Below are 21,438 nucleotides of genomic sequence, written 5' to 3'. Positions count from 1 at the left end.
TGAGGCCTTCTCTACATCGGAGATCACTTTGCTGAGCACCTTCACTCTGTCCACACCAGTGACAGGGAACTACCAGTGGCCATCCATTTTGTTTCTGCACCCAACTCGCATATTCACGTCTCTCTCTGGCCCAATGTTCCATCCCACCAAGACCACCCATAAACTGGATGATTTTCCATCTGGGCACTCTCCAGCCAGATGGCATTAACATCGACTTCTCCAGTTTCTGCTGCCTTGCTCTCCTTTCCCACTTCCTTCCCTTCCCCCTGTCAGCTCTCCACCCCTTCTCTCTCTCTACTCACTCAGTTATCCCTCCTCCCCCTTGCTTGCTGCTGTGACCTCCATCCTTTCTCCATCTGTTACCATCTACCTTTGTGATCACACATCCCCCCTTAACTTTTTATTCAGATGCCTGCCGACATTTTTCCATACCTTGATGAAGGGCTCAAGTCCGAAACATCGGTTCTGTATTTTTACCTTTGCTCTATAAAGGACAATGTTTGACCTGCTGAGTTTCTCCAGCATTGTGTATTTTTATTTACTTCAACCACAGTGTGTGCAAATTTTCATGTTTTACTTTTTTTCCTCGCATTTTTGTGGTTTTACAACAAAAATTACAAGGTTGTTCTGCAATTTCACAGGAGAATGTTAATACAACCACTGGGTCACCCAAGATAGGAAGCAAGCCTTAAAAGCACAGAATTATTAGATTGATCCCTAATGAAGTAGTCGTCCTGCAAGAATGCCTTAATTCACTGATGTTTAGAGGAATGAGATACTACAAGATTCTGAAAAGGTTTGACAAATTTCATCCTGAGAGGCCATTTTCTCTTGTGAAGAACATGAACCTAAGAGTGGCGCAAGAATCAGATTCTGGAATCTGGAGCAAAGATTGGAATTGCTGGAGGAACTCAGTGGGTCAAACAGCATCTGTGGAAGGAATAGCTGACATTCTGGGTTAAAAACCATGGAGTTCCTCCAACAGTTTCAGTTTTGTGCTGAATTTTATATTTAAATTTAGACGTACAGCATGGTAACAGGCCCTTCCAGCCCATGAGCTCGTGCTGCCCAATTGCATCCATTTAACCTACAATCCCATACATTTTGAATGGAGGATGAGGAAACCAGAGCCCCAGAGGAAAAGGTACAATCTCCTAACAGACAGCGCCGGATTTGAACATGGTTTGCTGGCGCTGTAATGGCATTATGCTAACTGCTATTCTAACCGTGCCATCCAAAAATCTATGGGGATCCTCTCTGGAAAAGTGATAATCTATTCAGGACTAAAAAAATTAGATGCAGAGAATTCCGGATATTGTCCTCTGCAGAGCATCATGGTTAGCACAGTTAACACAACTCTATTACAGAGCCAGTGACCTGGGTTTGAATCTATCACCATCTGTCAGGAGATTGTACACTCTCTCTGTGACTGTGCGGGATTCCTCTGGGTGCTCCAGTTTCCTCCCATCCTTCAAAGCGTATGGGGGTTGTAGGTTCATTGGGATATTTGTTGGCACCGTTTCGTGGGCCAGGAGGGCCTGTTACCATGCTGTATGTCTAAAACAAAGAGGATGTCCCAGTCTCCAGGATATTCAGGTTGGGAATCAATATATATCTTTATTGTAAGGAAATTAAGATGTGCAGGCACGTTGTGTTGGGAGGTAGTGTGTCAGCCAACAATCAGAGTAGACTCAAGGGGCCAGTTTACTCTTGATCCTACTTCTGACATTCAGTTGTACCATGTGCCCAAATATTACTGATTCAAGTCCACATACCCTGCTTGTTTATCATCTTCTGAATTTGTTCATCTAAATATTCTCGACGTTTCATCAATGCATCAGACCATCTCTCTCGCACTTCATTCAAATCTTCTTCCTGAACAAATACAAGGATTAAGATACAAACCAATGTTTATTGGTGTTCATACTTTCAACAGAACACTGACCATTGCCTCAAGTGTAGTGCCACTTAACAGTTCTGCAAGTTACGAGAAGTTTGCAGGCTTGCTGGCAACCGTTTTTGGTTGTCCTGTCTAAGAAAGCCTTCATTTCCTAGAGTGCTAGATGAACAATTCCTTGAAAACTTTCCCAATTTACACCCACAATAGGCAATGTTCTCGTTTTCATTTATGTCCAGAATTTTATGATTATAAGAGATTCAATAAAATAGATTCCCTTAACTCAGTCATGAAACACCACATGATTTGGAGTGTTATCCCTATCTTCAGAAGGCATGAATTCATGCCAAATTGGCGAAAAGCTACTTGTTTTGTGTCCATGGATATAAATTGTAAACTCGACCTCACCCAAATAGGCTATTATATGTGCCACTTCCCAGTAGAGGTCAAATGATAAGCGCCAATCTGGGAATCATGAACAATCAGCAATGCAGGGCCAATTATAATCTTCCATCTGAAACCTATAACACCATTGCAGATGGATACTGAAGCCAAGAATTTCCATGTCTTCAAATCTGAACAATGCCATGAATTTGCCAACAAAGATATTCTTGGAACAAACTGATTCAATTAACTTGAAAAAAGGTTGTAACAATTGTAAAACTGTACAGTGGCATCACATTGCTAAACATATTTGCTGTTGATCCTTCAGTTCACCAATACATTCCATAACAGACGTTTCACCTGAGTCTTACTTGCTTTGCAATAGTTAAGATATGGATAAGGCTCTTCACATGAACGTTCACTTACTTTCAAATATCCCATGCAAGTGGTTTCATGCATTCATGCTTTGGCAAGAAATTGTAGCATTAGCCATTTAATGCTCATTATTTTGCAAATAGCAGAGAGGAAGCCCTTCAAAATGTTAGTAAATGCAGGAATCGAAATATTTAACCCCCACCATTTGTGGCCACTGAATTTGCCATTTTTCAATGCAATTCAATTAATCCAATGTTCAAAAGGAAATCAAAGGGATCTGTTTTTTTTATTTGTTTTCTGTGAATGGTAATGTACCAAATAATGTCAATTTTTTTCCAATAATTGGGTGGCAAGGTTGGTGTAGCAGTTAGCGCCATGCCGCTACAGTGCTAGCGATTGTGACTGGGGTTCGAACCCCGCGCTGTCTGTAAGGAGTTTGTATGTTCTCCCTGTGTCTCCGTGGGTTTTCCCTAGGGGCTCCAGTTTCCTCCCACCATTTGAAATGTACTGGGGATGTAGGTTAATTGGGTGTAAATTGGGTGGCACAGAGTCGTGGGCTGAAATGGGCTGTTACCATGGTGTATGTGTAAAAAAAATCTAAATTTAAATTTAAAAATCCCAAATACAGTAAAACCACTGGTATCTGCAACCTATAGGAATTTGTAGATGTCAGATAAGTGAACTTTACCGTTGCTTGAGATTGTATGTGGCATGATTAGCGAACTATGACGTGGCACGCAAAATTTAAACTTTCACATTTTTTAACCTATTTATGCAATTTTTTTCTGGTTGCTTGAATTCCGGATAACAAGGGTTTTACTGCAGTATGAAACTTTCTTTTACAGGTACTTCAATATGGGACATTGTTAGGAGAGGTGGAACTATTTTGTCATTTAAATGACTGTGCCACCAACTGGATTAATTTTCATATTGTTTTTTTTATTGCACTAATGGCTTGTTTTCTCCAGAAGACATATTTCGAACCCTGCTTTTGTACATAAAGGTAAAATGGAGATGGAGCAAATATTTTTCTATCCTCATTTGTTGAAAACAATACTTTAAACAAACATAAAGTGGAGTGGTCCTTATTCCAGATTAAATTCGATTCATCAATTCCTGTACAACTTAATTGACCATTTTCTTTTAATTCAGAAGAATATCACAGATGTTGTTGGTAAAATTATTGAACCAAATTCATTTTTAGTCGTAGCTTCTCTTAAATACTGGCTGTAAATACCAGCTAGCCTAATGGGATCACATTCTTCAATTTCATAGATCAGCCGAGAACTGTATGCAATGGGATTTGTTAGTGTTGGTCAGACAAAATTAGCCACATTTTGACAAAGAATGCCTTTCTCGTTCTTCCTTTTCATTTTTACCAATTTACAATTTTTATAATTTCCTTGAGTAAATGTGATTTTTTTTAGTTGCAGTGGACAAACTTACTTCATCAATTTTACATCCAAGGTGACACACAACAGATCAGGTGTTAATTCAATGAAATGATGCTTGTATGATAAATTCTTGGTTAGTGCTGTTAATTATAGGGCCCAGTGGTATTAAAAACTGGGCTTTCAGTGCTAAAATATAGACAAAAGAATTTGGATGAAGATTTTTTCTTCAATTTCCCAGTGAGGGCTTTTAAGACAAATTAACTTTGATGAGGCAATAATTAGTTTAAATAATTGGCTCCCTTCTAAATTTAACCACTGCCATAAATTTTACACTTTACTTATACAATCAAATATGACATTGCACAGAAAAGGCATTGATTATACCTCTGATGGGATGAAATGTCTGATCATGGATCGTGTTGAGACTTCAGACAAGGCCTCAAAGGCATTTCTTGTTTCTGCAGTTTGTATCTCAACAATATAACCTCCCACATCGTTCTCCCTGGTTCGTACTGCCAAGATCTCAATGTTATTTTGACCAGGGTATCTTGTATGTGGGATTAGTTCAAGATTAATGTGTCTCCCCTTTCTTCTTTTTTTTAGTACTTGATGTTCATTATTGTAACCACAACTTCACAATGACTAAATTACTTCAAGGGTCAGTTTCATTTAAGTCTAGAAACAAAATCCTTCCAAATCCTAATAGAGTAATGAACAGGAGAAAAATGTTTATCATGCTCTTAAACTGGATTATATTTGGGTATAGCTGGGTGAGACATGAGTGTGTCAGTGATCCCTGATAATCATGACAGTTGCTGAATTTATGATTTAGCTTTATGAATACGGTGATAGAAAGTTCTCAGCATTTGTTATGCTTTAGCAATCACAGTTCTTTAGATTCCACCAACTTTGACTTTAACAAATGACATGGAACTGAAATAATTCAAATTAATTACCTGACAAAAAAAAAAGCTGACCATGATCAGACTTAGTCAGGAGGATTCAACATTTCCCTATTTATTATTAACATTCAATGGAATAGCAAAATATTACATATATTTGTCTATAATAAATTCAAGTTAGTTTCTGCATTCAGGGATTGTTTAATTAAAATCTTGATTTATTCTTTAAATTGATTTGCAGATTAATGTTTATTCTTCACAAAGGCATAACTTCCACATCACATGAGGGTGTAGTGAACCAAAATTCTGTGAGGAAAAGAAGTCAATTGTCCATTTCTTTAATTATGGAAACATTACAAATGTTGAAGTGCAAGATGCTTTGCTTAATGATCTGATGGTTAGATGACTTCTACCATGCCGATTTCCAAAAGATGTAATACAGGACAATGAAATGGGACTTCAATACCTGACTGGGCTGTAAAATATTCTGGGAAGAAAACAACAAAACGTTGTCAAAACTTGAAGCGGCATTCTAAATTGACAGATTGACGAACTGTCATACACGGACTGGCTGCAAGAAAGCACAGCATAAATTTCTTGTATCTGACATCACCATGAAGGTGGAAAATGGAATCTTAACCTGGTAACATGTGATTTAGCATGGTGCCCCGCAAATATTTTTTTCCATTTATTCTTTCTGCAATCACTATTATTTGCCATTAGTCATCTGTCACAAGGATAATTGCATTGTTAACGTTTTGATTCTTAATAGCAAATAATTATTATTTTAAATAGCTTCCAACGAATGCAATAATGTTAATCCAAGCATGGTTAGAAAAAAGATTACTTTCGAAAGCTACGCAACATTTATTTCATCTTGGACAATTAGAGCTGGATATTAAACATGAATGATTGACTTAGATGGTGCACACGATACAGTAGATGTTAAAACCTAATTTTTCCATCTCCATTGCCTAAGCAGCAAGTCAGTCGCTGATGCTGCCAACTATGTGCTTCATGCCATGTAGCTTATGTAGCAACAATACCTGGTAACTATCCATATCCTCCTCCTCCTCTTTCTGGCAGGAGAAAATAAACTTAGTAAAGACACCTTTATGATAACATTTCAAAATATCACTTTATCACTTGAACTTCGACATGATTCATAATAAGTACACATTATTTTGGATTAATCAAGGTTTGAATACCTAATAAGAATAAACAAATTCACAATTAGCAAAAAATGAATCAAATGTTAGTAATTTGGGTTGTAAAACAAAATCAATGAAATCCCTTTTCAAGGGGTTTATAATCACATTGCATTTTGCTCTAATACAAGCATCAGTTATTTCAGAGTTACAAAATAAAGTCAGCTTTGTCGTCTCTTTTTAAACAAGAATATTAAATACTAAACAAATAGCAAACTGAGGCTAAAATGTATCCAATTAACTATTTGTCCCATTGTTTGCATTTCTACTTTGAGTTATAATGGAATCAATTCTGCATCAGGGACTTCACCTGCAAACCCTATGACAGTAAAAACCCTCCGGTATCTGGCAACCATGGGGATTGGTAGATGCCAGGTAAGTGAATTTTCCGGCTGCTTGAGATTGCATGTTGTGTGATTGTCGAACTGACAGAGAAATACACCAATTTTAAACCCGTATTTTTTACATATATATTTGCCGTGATTTGTTTTTTGCCTGTTGCTTGTAGCTGCTGTTTGGTTAAATTCTGGATAATAGGGGTTTTACTGTATTCAAACATAGGCAAGATATATTTTGGAATAAGCTCCCAATCAGTCCAACTATATCACAAAGTGATAATTCTTAAAGTCTTAGTCCAGCTCTATCAAATGATGATTTGGACATACGATGGATGTAGAAGATCGATATCGATCATGACGTCATCTCATGGTCGGTATCGAAGATCGATATCGAAGATCGATATCGAAGATCAATCCCATGAAGAGACAGCTTTCCACCATTGTTTAATAGTAATAGGATCGCAACATTATCTTCGTCCTGCTTATTATGTATCATTGTGTACATCACAGTTCAAAGCGATTAACATAATGTAGTTGGACCAAAGAATAGATATCGTTTAATAATAGGGCAGCACGATTATCCTAATGGTTAACGCAATGTTATTACAGCACCAGCGACCCTGGTTCAAATCCAGCGCTCTCTGTAAGGAGTTTGTAAGTTCTCCCTGTGTGTGTGTGTGGGTTTCCACTGGGTGCTCCAGTTTCCTCCCACCCTTCGAAAAGTACAGGGGTGTTGTAGGTAAATTGGGTTTTATTGGCCAGCACGGTTCGTGGGTCGAAAGGGTCTGTTACCTTGTTGTATGTATAAATTTAAAATTTAAACAAGTTTTATTAGACTATAGGCCATGGCATCAGATGGTGAGGTTAGACCTGGAATAATAAATCCTTCACCAACCAAACAATATATTGACCCTTAATTCTAACCTCCAAGACTTAGGTTGTACTTTCAGTGATCCCTTTACTCAAACACAGCCAAAAGAAATTCCTTCATAACACAGACATAGTCGTACAAAACCTATTTGCTTCAATATAATTCTGCTACATCATACATCCCAGTCAGCATTCAAGTTTTGTTTTGAAAAAGGAGGACATCTAGGATGATCTAGACTGGAAGACCTAATCTTGGGAGCAGATACGACAGAGAAGAAATATGAATTGGACAGCAATTTTTTTTGTGGGGATTTTTTTTTCTAAATCCTTTCAAAGTCAGTCAAATCCAGTTTGCTCCATATGTTTTAAAGAAATAATTCATTGTCAAAGGACTTTGTTAAAACTCTTAAGGGAACTATTCATGTATCTAATCTATACAGAGTGATTTGTATGAATTTGGAAGGCAGCTGCTTTGCACTGGTGTTGTTGCAAAGTTAACAACCCCCTAAATTTGAACTGGAAATGGAAGATGCCCGAGTTCTCAGTAGGTCAGGCAACATCTTCAGTGAAAAACAAGAATTAAAACTTCATATCCAGAATGTTTCACCAGAGATAGGTACAATTAAAAATTGTATATTTTGTTTTGTGGACCAGCAGAGAACAAAGGGTGAAGGCAGTGAGAGTGAATGACAAAAAGGATGGTGGGGTGCTGCTGGTTGAGAGAGGTCAGCGAAGGCTAGTTGATAACAACTCAGCTGTCCCAATGTAGTAATTGGTGATGAATGTTCAGTTCCTAACTCCAATGAAAAGTTACGAATTGAACTTGGTTTCTCTCCTGAGATGCTTAAACTGTCCGAGTCCATAAAGAGATCGTTTCAAGTTTCCTTTTACTGTACATAGTAAAATATCTGAAAAAACATAACAAACGTAATATTCTTTAACCCACCCTTGAAAAAAATAATTTGCAATGATAATTTTAAATAATCATCTCTTCATAAAAAAATATTGGTGTAAACCTGAAAGCTAACAAATGACATTCAAGCATCCAATCTAAGACAACCGCAATATCCTGACTTACATACAATCTCATGCTAAGAGGTTGAAAATAAAAATAAGGAAGAGAATGGAGAGTGATCTGCCTTCTCTCACCATCTCAGGCACTTTGCATGGATTTGAAGCTCTAGCATTTATTTTGGCCTCAGGCACTGGGGGAGGGGGAACCCTCTTTTGCTACTAAGGTGCTGAGTAATGCTAATGTTGAATCTGGAGGGGGGGGGAAGACTCTCATTTACTTCTCTTTCTCTGACTGTAAGGGGCAATGTTACTGGCGAATCTGCCTGATGACTGACTAAAGGCAATTTCGTCTAATATTACATATCTGATCTGTTGACACTTCCACGGGCTTCTGGTGAGGTACACCTTACCAGCATTCATTCAAATTAGACTTGGACTGGAGACTTGGGTGAAAAATTTAAGAATGCTTTGAAGGATGGGCAATTGGAGTAGCTCCCAGGAAACAAGGACAAGGTACCACAACATAACAATTTCAGTTTTGGTTAACAATGACAAGAAACACAAACTCCATGAAAAAGAATCCTCGGGTATATTGTTGCAAATCCAGAATCACTTTTAAAAAAGAATGCCTTGTGTAAGCAATGTAGAACATTAGCATAATTTTTGTTTACTCTTCCCCAAAATAATGCTGATTATATTTACTTTGCTGTCCAGGTTTTATCACCATTTTGCCTCCAAAAATAATCAAAATTCTTATGACCGCTTCAAGTTCATAACATGATCTCAGTAATTAAGTTCCCTTCATTTTAAGCAAGTTCCTTACCTGATAACTATCCAAGGGCCTCTGTAATTTAGTGGATCTGGCAGAAATACATCCGATAGAAACAGACAAGATAGCCTCTACCATGAGTGGCAGTGTCCCTGAGTGCTGAACAGGTTTAACAATGACCTCAATCCTCCGAGACTGACCCTAATCATAGGCACACAGACAAGAAGGAATTCAATTTAATGCAACACAACAATGGAGTAAAAGTTCAAAATGAATCTGATGGTAAACAAAGCTCTTCCAAACATAAACAAAGGTCAAGATAATAATTAAAAGTCACAAACAACTGCTATTTCAAGTTTATCAACTGATTGTACAACTCAATGAAAGGCCGTTCTCCGACCCTCGGTGTAAAGCCTCATAGAGATAACATATATGCAAGTATGCGCTGTTTAACGACTGTTCAAGCAGTGTCAAACCACATATATGTCTGTGGTCCCATAATTATTCAGCTACCGTGAGCAAGTCCACAGCAATTTAAAAAAAGCAATCGCTAGCTACAGGAAACTGTATATTTCATACCCAAAATGATCAAACTGCCCTGCTCTCTCCCCACAGCCCTGTATCAGACCCAACTAATTCCTCTGCCTCAGGCTCTCTTCATAACTCCATCAGTCCCCACACTGAACCCACTGCCCCACTCTCCACCCACAGCCCCATGTCTGTCCCCACACTGATCCCACTGCCCCATTCTCTCCCCACAGCCCCGTGCAGCCCCCACACTGATCCCACTGCTTTGATCTTTCCCCACAGCCCCATGTCAATCCCCACACTGATCCCACTGCCCTGCTCTCTACCCACAGCCCTGTGTCTGACCCCACTTTGATCCCACTGCCCTGCTCTCTACCCACAGCCCTGTGTCTGACCCCACTTTGATCCCACTGCCCTGCTCTCTACCCACAGCCCTGTGTCTGACCCCACTTTGATCCCACTGCCCTGCTCTCTACCCACAGTCCTCTGTCAGTCCCCAAACCAATCCCTACTTACAAATAAAAAGTTTACAGGTACACTACAGTATCCCATATAGCTTTGTTAAGTAGATAATATGGTGTTCACACAATGTCTACATCGCATAACGCCCAATTTTACAGAACATATCATGTACATTAAGTGGCGCATACGTGTACAGACAATGATACATATGCACTGTACTTGAATACCAATATTTTAAATATATATTATTTATTAAATAGTAGATTCATGGGGGAATTGTGTGATTAATTCATCAGTCATTCAGCAGTCTCACTGCCCTTGAGAAGAAGCTGTTTCTCAGCCTGATGGTTCTGGCTCTGATACCATCTCTTTCTCAAAGGGAGTCTTTGGAAGGTGCTGCGTGTGGGGTGGTCAAGGTTCTCATTGATTTTGTGAGCTCTCTTAAGACAACAATCACAGCAAATTACATTGATGGGGGCGGGGGAGGGAGGCCCCAGTGATCCTCTCTGCTGCTTTTGTGGTCTTGTTGGTTGTCCTCCAATTCGATGCTATACAGCAAACATACCACACTGTGATACTGCGTGCTGGATAGAGCTCCTGTAATCTTCTCAAGATGTGCAGTCGCTGTTGCACCTTCCTGACAAATCAGATTTTTGTGTCCAGGATAGGTCATTTCTTAAGTGAACTCTGAGATACTCAGTGCTCTCCACTACCAAGCTATTAATGTGCCGTGGAATAGGGTAATCTTGAAGTCTACAATAATATCTTTTGTCATGACCACATTTAGACTCGGATTGTTATTCTATTTTAAATATTTATAAATTTTGAAACTCAAACTCTAGGAATTTCCAGTAATCAGTCACAAATTACAGTTATCCATTACATACAAGATTTGCCATAGAGTCCAAGCCATTCTCCCCCCCCCCCCCCCCCCCCCCACTCAACAGACCAATATTCAAGTCATCTATAACAAAGGTTGGGAACACATCAGGGACTTGTGACACCCAGACAACCGCCGCCCAAGCTGTTATATCTTTTCTTGACTTTATTTGATTGGGAATGGACCTCCCCCCCCCAACTCAGCAGAAGGATAGACACGGAAGGCAGGGCAGTGAGATATGTAGATCCACACTATAACTGTGCTGCCATAAAATTTAAATATGTTTGCCAAATTTTTAGAAAAATGTTATATTTTTTCCTTAAATTATAGATAATTTACAGGTTTGCATTTCTGCATTCCAGCGTGCAATGCCCAAATGAGAGGCAGGTTTCCAGCTATGCACGTCCTTGTCACTGCCAATGCAATCATTAAAAATTGGATTCGGATTGTTATTCTTGCACCACTTCACGAGATTTTTGACCTCTTCTCTGTAGAACAATTCATTGTTGTTGCTGATGAGACCAACTACTATTGAGTCTTCTGCAAATTTGATGACCCTGTTGAGAAGCTGGATCTGGCATTGTGGTGGTGGGTCAGAAGTGTGAACAGGAGTGGGATGAGCACACAACCCTGAGGAGTGCCAGTGCTCGGTGTAATGGTGCTGCCAAACCAGACAGACTGTGGTCTTTCTTTTCGGAAGTCCAGAATCCAGTTACAGAGTGGGGTGTTGTGTCCCAGCGAGGACAGCCTCTCCACCAGCCTCTGGGGAATGATTTGTTAACTACTGAGCTGAAGTCAATGAACAGCTGCCTGGTATGAGGTGTCGTTCTCCACAAAGAATAAGACAAAAAGGAGGGACAAGGCTATAGCATCATCAGTGTGACAGTTCAGTCAGTAGGTAGATTGAAATGGGTCCAGTATCTCCAGGAGGTGCATGTTGATGCATTCCACCTCCAGATGCTCGATGCATTTCTTAATGGTGGCATTCAGTGCTGCTGGCAGTATTCATTGAAGTCTGTTAGTGCTGGCCTCTCTAGTACCGGGACAATGGTGGGTGTCTTTAAACCCGCAGGGACAACGGTCTGCTGCTGTGATCTGATGAAGATGTCCATAAGGAAATCTGTCAGTTGGTCTGCCCAGTCGTTCAGTACCCAACCAGGTATGTTGTGTGGGTTCACCTTGGAAGGATTCTCCTCTCCTCGGCTGCAGCTATGCAGGGAGCTCATTCATCAGGGAGGACAAGGAGCTTTCTTTGGCATCATCCTGTTCTATGCATCTAAATCTTTAACATGGTAACAGGATTACTACTTTACAAGATACAATAAAACACAAAAGGACTGCAATTACTTCAAAATATAAAAAAACAGTAAAATCCCTGATATCCAGCACCTATGGGGATTGGCAGCTGTCGGATAAGCAAGTTTTCTGGTTGCATGAGACTCACGATGCCTAACTAATATACTTGCATTAAGAAAAAATAGTTTAAAAGATAAAATAGCTCTTACACTGAACAAACGTCACTTAAAGCATTTTATTTTATGTCCAGTCATATTCTTTGAAAACATTTAACTGTCGCTGAATCTGCAGGTTCCTCCCCCTCCATGGAGCTGCCCAAAACACAAATAACATTATAGATAATTAACCCTCCCTTCCCCAAGTTTACACATAAAGCCTCTGACCAAGGCCCTCCACTGGATGACTATTTGCTCCCACCTTCACCAAACATTTAAGTTTATAATTTTATACTTTCATTTACATTTTTATTTACTTTACATTTATTTATTTTCCTCAATTTTTTTTGCCGGATGCATGAGGTTGCCAGTTGCTTGAATTCTGGTAACAGGGTTTTTTTTTTACTGTACATAGATTATTATAGTACTTTGGAAAACAGAACATAAATTGCTCAAATTTTGTCATTGTTTTGAGGTCTTTTCACTTCTCGGAAATTACCATGTTATTTTATCATAAATGCTTTCCTCAATGAATCATATTTATAGCCAAGGTACCTGTCTAATCTGGAAGACACCTCCAGTGTTGACATCCTTGGCCTGAGTTAACTCCACCGCCGTGTATTCTCCCATCTCATTCAGCTCCTGCACTGAGATCCACATCTCAATTCGACGTGTGACTTCACTCCACCTATGTCAGCAGAAAAACCACACATGACAAGAGTTTCAAGTATTGGTTCTCGACCAGCAAACGCTGACAAAACACAGCCCCTGCACATTGCCTGGACTAGTATTTAGCCTTGATAACAGTGAGATGCTAAATTCCCTCATGCATTTTGACCAAAAGCTGTAAATGTGAGCAAAATATTAAATATGAGGGTTAGGATCAAGAACAAGATGTTCTAAAATGTTCAAGAGTTTTGAACCAATCTTTTTACAAATTGGAAAGACAACAGATTGCTTTTGACATAGAAAAGCAGTGAAGATCTTGAATGGCTGTTTACAGAGATTACTACAGTATGTTTCCCCACATCTGAAATTTGGTTAACCAAAAAGTTCAATTATCCAAACGTCTTTTTCGGCGACGACATGATATCACAAGTTGAAATTTTTTTTCGCCTGACGTACTCATGAGGGGCTCTGATGTGCTGCTAGTGCTATTTTGAATGTATTGTACAATGGCAAAAGTGTCTGCAGATATCACTGTCAAGGAGGAAGAAATGGTAAAGATATGCTGATTTATCTTATTTTTTAAAGAGAGATCAAGTCATTTTTAGGTAAAAATTAAATGATTTCATGCTTGAAAAGCCTTGCATTGTTTTTTTTGATGCAACTGGGCTGCTTAAAGCCATTATTTGGTCATCCAAAAAATCCAGTTAACCAAAAAATGTCCAGTCCTAAGCTTTTCAGATATGGGAAAATGCACTGTGCTTTTGTTTGTAATGTGGATGGGTGAATGATAAACCATGAGAAAAGCCATCAGCTCTTGAAGCAAGGAACTCATTAATTGGAGGATTAATTGCAGTGAACCGGCATGATGAATAATGAACAGGCATAGAAAAGATGCATTGTTTCCCCCTTTTTATCATCACTACATATGTACAAACAAAATGAGCATCCTGGGTGTAAAGTAACATTGAATTAATCAGCACCAAGAATAAAACAGAGGAAACAATTTGTACATACCTTGTCGAAGGGCTCAAGCCCAAAACTTTGGTTATGTACCTTTATCTTTGCTTTATAAAGGACACTGTTTGACCTGCTGAGTTTCTCCAGCATTGTGTTTTCACTTCATTCATGTTGTCTTCAGACTTTCGTGTTTTACTCGAAAATTAGGCAGCATGGTTAGTGCAATACTGTTACCGCGCCAGCGATTGGGACTGCGGGTTCAAATCGTGTGCTCTCTGTAAAGGAGTTGGTACATTCTCCCCGTGTCTGTGTGGATTTCCTCCAGGGACTCCAGTTTCCTCCCACCTGCTTTCGAAGCAGGTTAATTGGGCAGCAAGGACTTGTGGGCCGAAATGGTCCTCTACCGTGCTGTGTGTCTAAATTTTTTTTAAAAACTACATTAAAAACGTTTTTAAATTAACTTTTGTACAGTTTGAATTTGTGACTTGTGGCCTATGTACATAATTGGATGGCAGCATCATGCTCTATAATGAAACTGTAGTTAAACAAGAATGTCTGCAGATATTTGGGTCGAGTGCAATGCACAAACATGCTGGAGAAACTTAACAGGTCTTACAGCATCTGTAGGAAGCATGATCCCTTTGCCAGGAAAATAGATAACTGAGCATCTTAAGATAGCAGATAAAAGAAATGTAACAAGGGCATCTCATGGAGGTATGCTGCTCTGTACCTGTCACGTAGTGTGCGTGTTTTTGCTTGCAGTGCATCAACTTCCCACGTGGTCCTGCCATTACCTGCACACCGATGGCCCCAGACTTCAATAGCTAGAGCTCCTTCTGAGATAAACTCCAGAAATTCTTCTGTGACATGCACCACAAAATCCTGGAATGGTGCATGTAAACATGACAAAGAATGAGGAGCTATAAAATAGACCACAGTTTTCAATGCAAGTGCTCACTTTACACTAAAATCCAGTCAGTATTCCAGGTCAGCCATTCCCAATGGGGGCCAGAGCATATTTAAGTAAAAGGCTTTTTATTTCACATCACATAATATAAATTTATTTTTATGTTTTTTTTATATAATGTAATTGGGAGGAGAGAAGAAAGGACAACACCAAAACTTGACTGCTTCACGGGGAAGTGGGCCTGTAAACATTAAGCATATTCCAACGGAGTCATAGCCAAAAGAAAGGTTGAGAATGGTTGTTCAAGGATATACTTTTAATGATGGTGTCAAAGCAGTGATTGCAATGCCCTTTGTCTTCATCCATTGCCGAATAAATGTACACATGAGATGTATATTTCTGGACTTAGGAAGTATGTAGTTGTCCAGGAAAATGCAGAGGAGATTCTCCTTGATCTTGCCTGGACTGGAGGACTTTCGTTATAGGAAGACAGTTACGGCTCGGTTTGTTTTCTCTGGAGCAAAGGAAGCTGAGGGTTGGCCTGACAGATGTACTTAAGGTTACAAAAGACCCTAGAAAGTCAAAAACCTTTCCCATAACAGGGGTATCAAAAACAAGAGTGTCTGGGTTTAAAGTGAGAAGGAGTTTTTAAAGCAACTCTTTAAAAAAAAAACTGGGTAATATCTAGAACACACTCCCAAGGAAGTGGTGAGAAACACGAAAGTCTGCAGATGCTGTGATTGTCGTAAAAACACACAGATGCTGGATGAACTCAGCTGGTCTCGCAGTGTCCATAGGAGGTAAAGATATATTACTGATGTTTTCAATCTGAGCCCTTTTTCAAGGTTTGAGTAAAAAGTAGACAGGCATCTGTGTTAAAAGAATGGTTAGGGGTAGGGGTTTAGTCCAACAGACAATTGGATATGGAGAGTAGAGAGGAAAGGTGAGAATTGATTGAGGAAGGGGGAGTGTTTGGCTCTGTGGAAGTAGAGTTGGGGAAAGGAGACAGAGGGAAAAGGGAAGACCTCGAGGAGAGGAGATATAGGGAGAGATGGGGGGGGGGGGGGTGGTGCTAACTGAAACTGGAGGTCATTGTTCATCCTACCCAAATGGAAGGTGCCCAGATGGATTATGAGGTGTTGTTGCTCCAATCTTCAGGTGGTCTTAGTCATGAGACCACGGACAGACACGTTGGCAAAGGAATGTGGAGGGAAAATTAAATGGGTGGCCACTGGGAGATCCCTGCTAATGTGGCAGTCAGAGGAAGTGGTGGAATCAGATACAATTACTGCCTTTAAATGGGTAAGGCGCAGAAGGATACAGACCTAATGAGGGCAAATAGAATGAGTATAGAGGGGCAAGTTTATCAACATGGAAGTGATGGGCCAAAGGGCCTGCTTCTGTGCTCTACCAACTTCAAGACTCTGTGATGTTCTGCTCACCTTGCTGTGGTCAAACTTCACCGTATACTGCATGGCCTTGTGTTTGATGGAAAGCAGATCTGGATTGACCATCGGGGGTACAACAGTTTGTTCCGTGTGCTCCCAGAAGATATATTGGCAGAAAACAAAGTTTGACAAGTTGATGGGCAGTCCTGTAGCTTCTTTTATTTTTACCTGTTGAGATAATGTGACAGTTTGAGAAGCTTTTCACCAACTCAATCTTACTCAAATAAATTTGCTAGTGGCCCTGCGTGCAAAGTTAATTTTTATTTCCAGATGCAAAATTTCACTTGAGAAATACGCATAAAAGCCTGCGGAACTCAGTGAGTCAGGCAGAATCCCTGGGAGGCCAATGTTTCTTCTCCAGGAATCCTGACGAAGGATTTCATCCCAAAATGTTGACTATCTATTGCCTTTCGTGGATGCTGCCTGTCCTGCTGAGTTCCTCCAGCAATTTGCTTATCTCTCCAGTTTCTCAGTGTCTAGTCTCTCGCTTACCAAGACTTTCACCTCAGTGGTTGCTGTGAATTTTTCACGATGGTTTATCATTCTGCTATGTGCCCCGCAAGTAGCATTAACATGAACATGCATTTTGAGCACTCATTTTTATTTCAAGGCGAGTCTTACATTTTAAAACTGGTCACATCTTTGTTATCGCCCTCTCATTCTCCTGCCCATTGTTTCACAGATGTCAACTTTATCTGACCATTCAGAATGCTGGAACATATGCATTAGCCCTGTGATATCTGGCAATTTACCACCTAGCTGGATCGAAGTAAAACGGCTGATGTTATTATAGAGTCATTTTAAGATTAAGTTCAAGTTTATTTATCATCCAATTGTACAAGTACAACCTGACAAAACAGCTTTCTTTGGTCCTCACTGAAAAATGTTGCAAACACAGACAGACAAATAATACATAGGCACAGTATGGATATACAAATATGAAAATAAATAGATAAAAATTTATGCAGTTGCTTTATCAAATCTGGTGAAAAACATTTTTAATAATAAAGAATTATATACTCTGTACTCCAGTTATGTCCAAAGATATCACTGATATCAACATATTTTCAGCCTCAATCTTGTCAGTTAGTATTACTAAACTATTCAACACAATATATTCCTGAGAATTTTAAAAATATTTTTCTTTAATCACCAGTGATTAATTTTGGACAAAAACAAGATTTATTGTTCCCAAAGACAGCTTTGTTTTAACATCAGAGTTCAAGGTGCTGTTTTGCAAGGGTGGAATCCACAGGACTTGGGTCAGAAAAACAGGCTGGAATAAAAACTATTTAGCTGGTTAAAGTTCAAGTCAAGTTTATTGTCATCTGATTGTACAAGTACCACTTGACGAAACAACGTTCTCCAGTCCTCGGTGCAAAACACGCAGACACAAAAGACATAACACACTTGCAGGCAAACAATGTGCATGGAGGACATATTATACAGTAGCCAAATAAATACATAAATATTGTCTTTTTATTAGGAGCGATGGAATGGAGTGGGGTAAAAAGAGGGATAGAAGGTTGAGTGTGAATGGACAGAAGAGGTGTGACAGAGTATATACAAATGTTTTTGGGAGATAAATTGGGAAAGGTTTGTTAGAGTAGGTCACATGCAAACACTTTAAAACAGATCTTATTTGAAATTCTGGAGCTCTGCCGGACATAGAGGCTTCTCACACTTTTTGCAAGAGCTTTGAAGAGTGCTCAAAATACTTCACTAATGGATTCTTGTTTACCCAAAAGCAGCAGATGAAAGAGAATGCTGGCTCTGCTATTCTCAGCAGGAGACTTGATGTAAGAGGATCATGTGGTTTTGCAAGGAGAGAGTCAAACGGGCTTTTCTCAGTCTGAGATAGAGAGTGTGAAAGAGAGAGAGAGAGAGAGAGAGAGAGAGAGAGAGAGAGAGAGAGAAGCAGAGATCACTAGACTATGCCAGCCAGCAGAAGTTGCTGGGACTGAAACAGGACAAGCTGGCAAGCTTTTGGAAGACAGCCTGGTTGAAGCCCTTGTGGTTCATGCAAAAGGAGAGGACTGGCTATTTAATGTTTCACTTGGAAATAAGAGAAACAAAAAGGAACTGTGTGATGACTTGAAAGAAAGAGGTTATCATAGGGAGAACCCATATGGGGCAAGTTTAGTCAGCAATTACTGAGGTGACTGATGGAAATACATCAGTTGTGGATGTCCTGGAACAACACATCTATCTCTGAAAACCAACAAGAACCTTCCTGAATGGTAACCATTTACCTTTCGAGCACCAAAGTCTGGTGAACTTTATGTATATATATATATATATATAAATTCTGTGCATAGTATAAGAATTGCCTGCAAACAGTGAACTTGGAGGAGTGAGAAGTGAGGTTGGACTGTGAACCAAAGAAGTTTTCTGAACTTATACACACACATTCTATACTCGTGCGCTTAGAATTAGAAGGGGGCTAAATTAGGTTAAGTTAATAATAGATAAGTTAAAGTTTGATTCTGTTTTCAAGTTTAAAGATAATTAAAAACAACTTTTGTTTAAGTAACCATTTGTCTTGGTGAATATCTATTGCTGCTGGGTTTATGGGTCCTATGGGCTCGTAACAGAGAAAACGGGAGAGGTGAGAAATCGATAGGTATCAGTGACTAAACGAGGTAGAGATTTTGTAGGGAGAGAGCTACAAAAGAACACAATTGGGATAGGAAGTGTAACGAGTCCAGAGAACCCCAAAACCCAGCAGCAATAGAAATTTACCAAGACAAATGGTTACTTAAACAAAAGTTGTTTTTAAATTTCTTTAAATATAAAAACAAGATAAAAAGTTAACTTATTGCTATTAAATTAACTTAATCTAACTTAACACCCTTTTATTTCTAAGTGTACATGTATGTAATGTGTATATGTTAAGGAAAGTTCTTTGCTTTTAATAGTCCAATCATTCTCTTCTCTCTTCTCCAAGTTCACCGGTATCAGGCAATTCTTATACTGTGGCACCAGGCTCTGGTGCTTAAAGGTAAATGGTTACCGCTCAGGAAGGTTCTTGCTGGTTTCAGAGAGAGATTTGTTTCTCGTTGGACACACACACACAAACTGATTTCCTCTGATCAGTCACTTCAGTCTCTTGCTGAAGAAACTTGCCCCATCATGGGTTTTCCAAATGATAACCTCTTCCAGGTCACCACAGAGTTCCTCTTGTTTCCCTTATTTCAGGAGAAACACTCTAGCCAGACATTTCCTCTTCTACAGACTTCAAGGGCTTTCAACAGGCTGAACTCAGAACTCACAACCCGTCTTCAAAATGGGGTTTTAACAAGCCTGCTAGCTTGCCATGTTGCAGCTTCAAAAAGCTACTGCAGAACTGACTTCTCTTTCTCTCTCTCTGCTTGTAAAAACCAAACCTCCTCCCAAGGCTCCAAACCCAATCATTGAAAGATCTTTATCAGCACTTGAGCCTGACTTCTCCATTTGCACCAGCTTTTGAAAACCTTTCCGAAAGCAGTTCCATTGTTACTGCAAAGTCACGGAGCCTGAAAGTCTGGCTTCAGCAAAGCTCATTTTAAATGAGATGTGAAGTGTAAGTATCTGTTTGAGAAGTGACCTACACTAAAGCCCCACAATCTATCTCTTTTAAAAACATATTTATATATAATATAACCCATAACAAAAGAAAGACTGTGAAAGGGAGGTTGATTTGAGGGGAAATAATCACTGAAGTGCAGCAAGGAAATCAGAAAAGCAAAGGCAGAAATATGGAGAGCAAACAGGTGAAATGGGACACCTCTGTCAGACCAGGAAGAGACGGCCAGGAATGGCGGAGAAAGAAACAGAATTAATGGATGAGGGGTGCTGCTTTCGGAAGAAAGGGAGAAATTATGAAAGAATGAGGGATCAAATTCTCCACAGAGAGAAGAGAAAGATCCAAGGTTACACCAGGGAGAAACAAGATGAGGAGTTTAACAATATCACAATCCTATTGCCAGCAAATGCGTTGCAAGCTTTTACGACTCTTCAGTTTCAGATGTTGTTCTGTCCTACCTACACCATTAAGACACTTTACTCCTCTTCCTCAAAACCTTGCCTTAACCTTGGAAATAACTGACATCTGTAGTTCATGTCTTCATACATTCCCCACACACCCCACCCCAAATACTTTCCTGTGTTCCTGATGGAATCTTTTCAATCTGGCTTTGGACTGTAATTATGTCTCTAAGAAACCATTCATCCTTCATTCCTCTGGAGCCTTCAGCATCATTCACCCCACCCATCATTCCCCAGACTGGGACCAGCGATGACCCTGCCTGACTGTAGTGACTTGGAGACTAATTCAAAAGGGGATTGTGTGTAAATTTATCTCTAGGATGTATTCCATAAACCAAAGTGAAGGCCCGAAGATGGGATTACATCGGTCAAAAGAAAGATGGGAGTCAGACTTGAGTATGACAATGGATGAACGACGGTAGGAAGGTTTGTGTTTGAATAGCCTGACGGGAATTGTTAATACCAGACACATGCTGGTCCAATATAATTTCTTGCATCAGTTAGACCTTACACTGATTTAAAAATTACACAAGTCAAAGCCAGAAATTTTGGAAATGTGCTTTAGGTGTGGTGTGGTGCAGAGAACAAAACAAAGGACTCTACATCACCTTTGTTGACCTCACCAAAGCCTTCGACACCGTGAGCAGGAGAGGGCTTTGGCAAATACTAGAGCGCCTCAGATGCCCCCCCAAGTTCCTCAACATGGTTATCCAACTGCACGAAAACCAACAAGGTCGGGTCAGATACAGCAATGAGCTCTCCGAACCCTTCTCCATTGACAACGGCGTGAAGCAAGGCTGCGTCCTCGCACCAACCCTCTTTACTATCTTCTTCAGCATGATGCTGAAACAAGCCATGAAAGACCTCAACAATGAAGATGCTGTTTACATCCGGTACCGCACGGATGGCAGTCTCTTCAATCTGAGGCACCTGCAAACTCACACCAAGACACAAGAGCA

The 21,438-nt window shown here is 39.7% G+C and overlaps 1 protein-coding gene across 6 annotated transcripts in view; it reads right to left on the bottom strand.

Annotated features, from left to right (window-relative positions):
• Positions 1-21,438, bottom strand: part of kif13a (kinesin family member 13A) — a 343,290-nt gene that overhangs the window by 77,069 nt on the left and 244,783 nt on the right. For 4 of the 6 annotated variants that reach the window (XM_069908320.1, XM_069908319.1, XM_069908337.1 and 1 more), the window contains 6 exons: positions 16,448-16,621; positions 14,829-14,980; positions 13,028-13,160; positions 9,206-9,352; positions 5,999-6,031; positions 1,776-1,875 (listed from right to left, as the gene is read on the bottom strand). In XM_069908320.1, the coding sequence (XP_069764421.1) occupies positions 1,776-1,875; positions 5,999-6,031; positions 9,206-9,352; positions 13,028-13,160; positions 14,829-14,980; positions 16,448-16,621 (739 nt within the window). The remainder of the gene's footprint in view (positions 1-1,775; positions 1,876-5,998; positions 6,032-9,205; positions 9,353-13,027; positions 13,161-14,828; positions 14,981-16,447; positions 16,622-21,438) is intronic. The other 2 variants (XM_069908326.1, XM_069908355.1) reach the window with 1 other exon arrangement.

The sequence above is a fragment of the Narcine bancroftii genome, chromosome 1, assembly GCF_036971445.1.
Source record: "Narcine bancroftii isolate sNarBan1 chromosome 1, sNarBan1.hap1, whole genome shotgun sequence".
NCBI lineage: Eukaryota > Metazoa > Chordata > Chondrichthyes > Torpediniformes > Narcinidae > Narcine > Narcine bancroftii.
The sequence above is the reverse complement of the archived record's forward strand: the minus strand, read 5'-3'. Positions and strand labels throughout refer to the sequence as shown.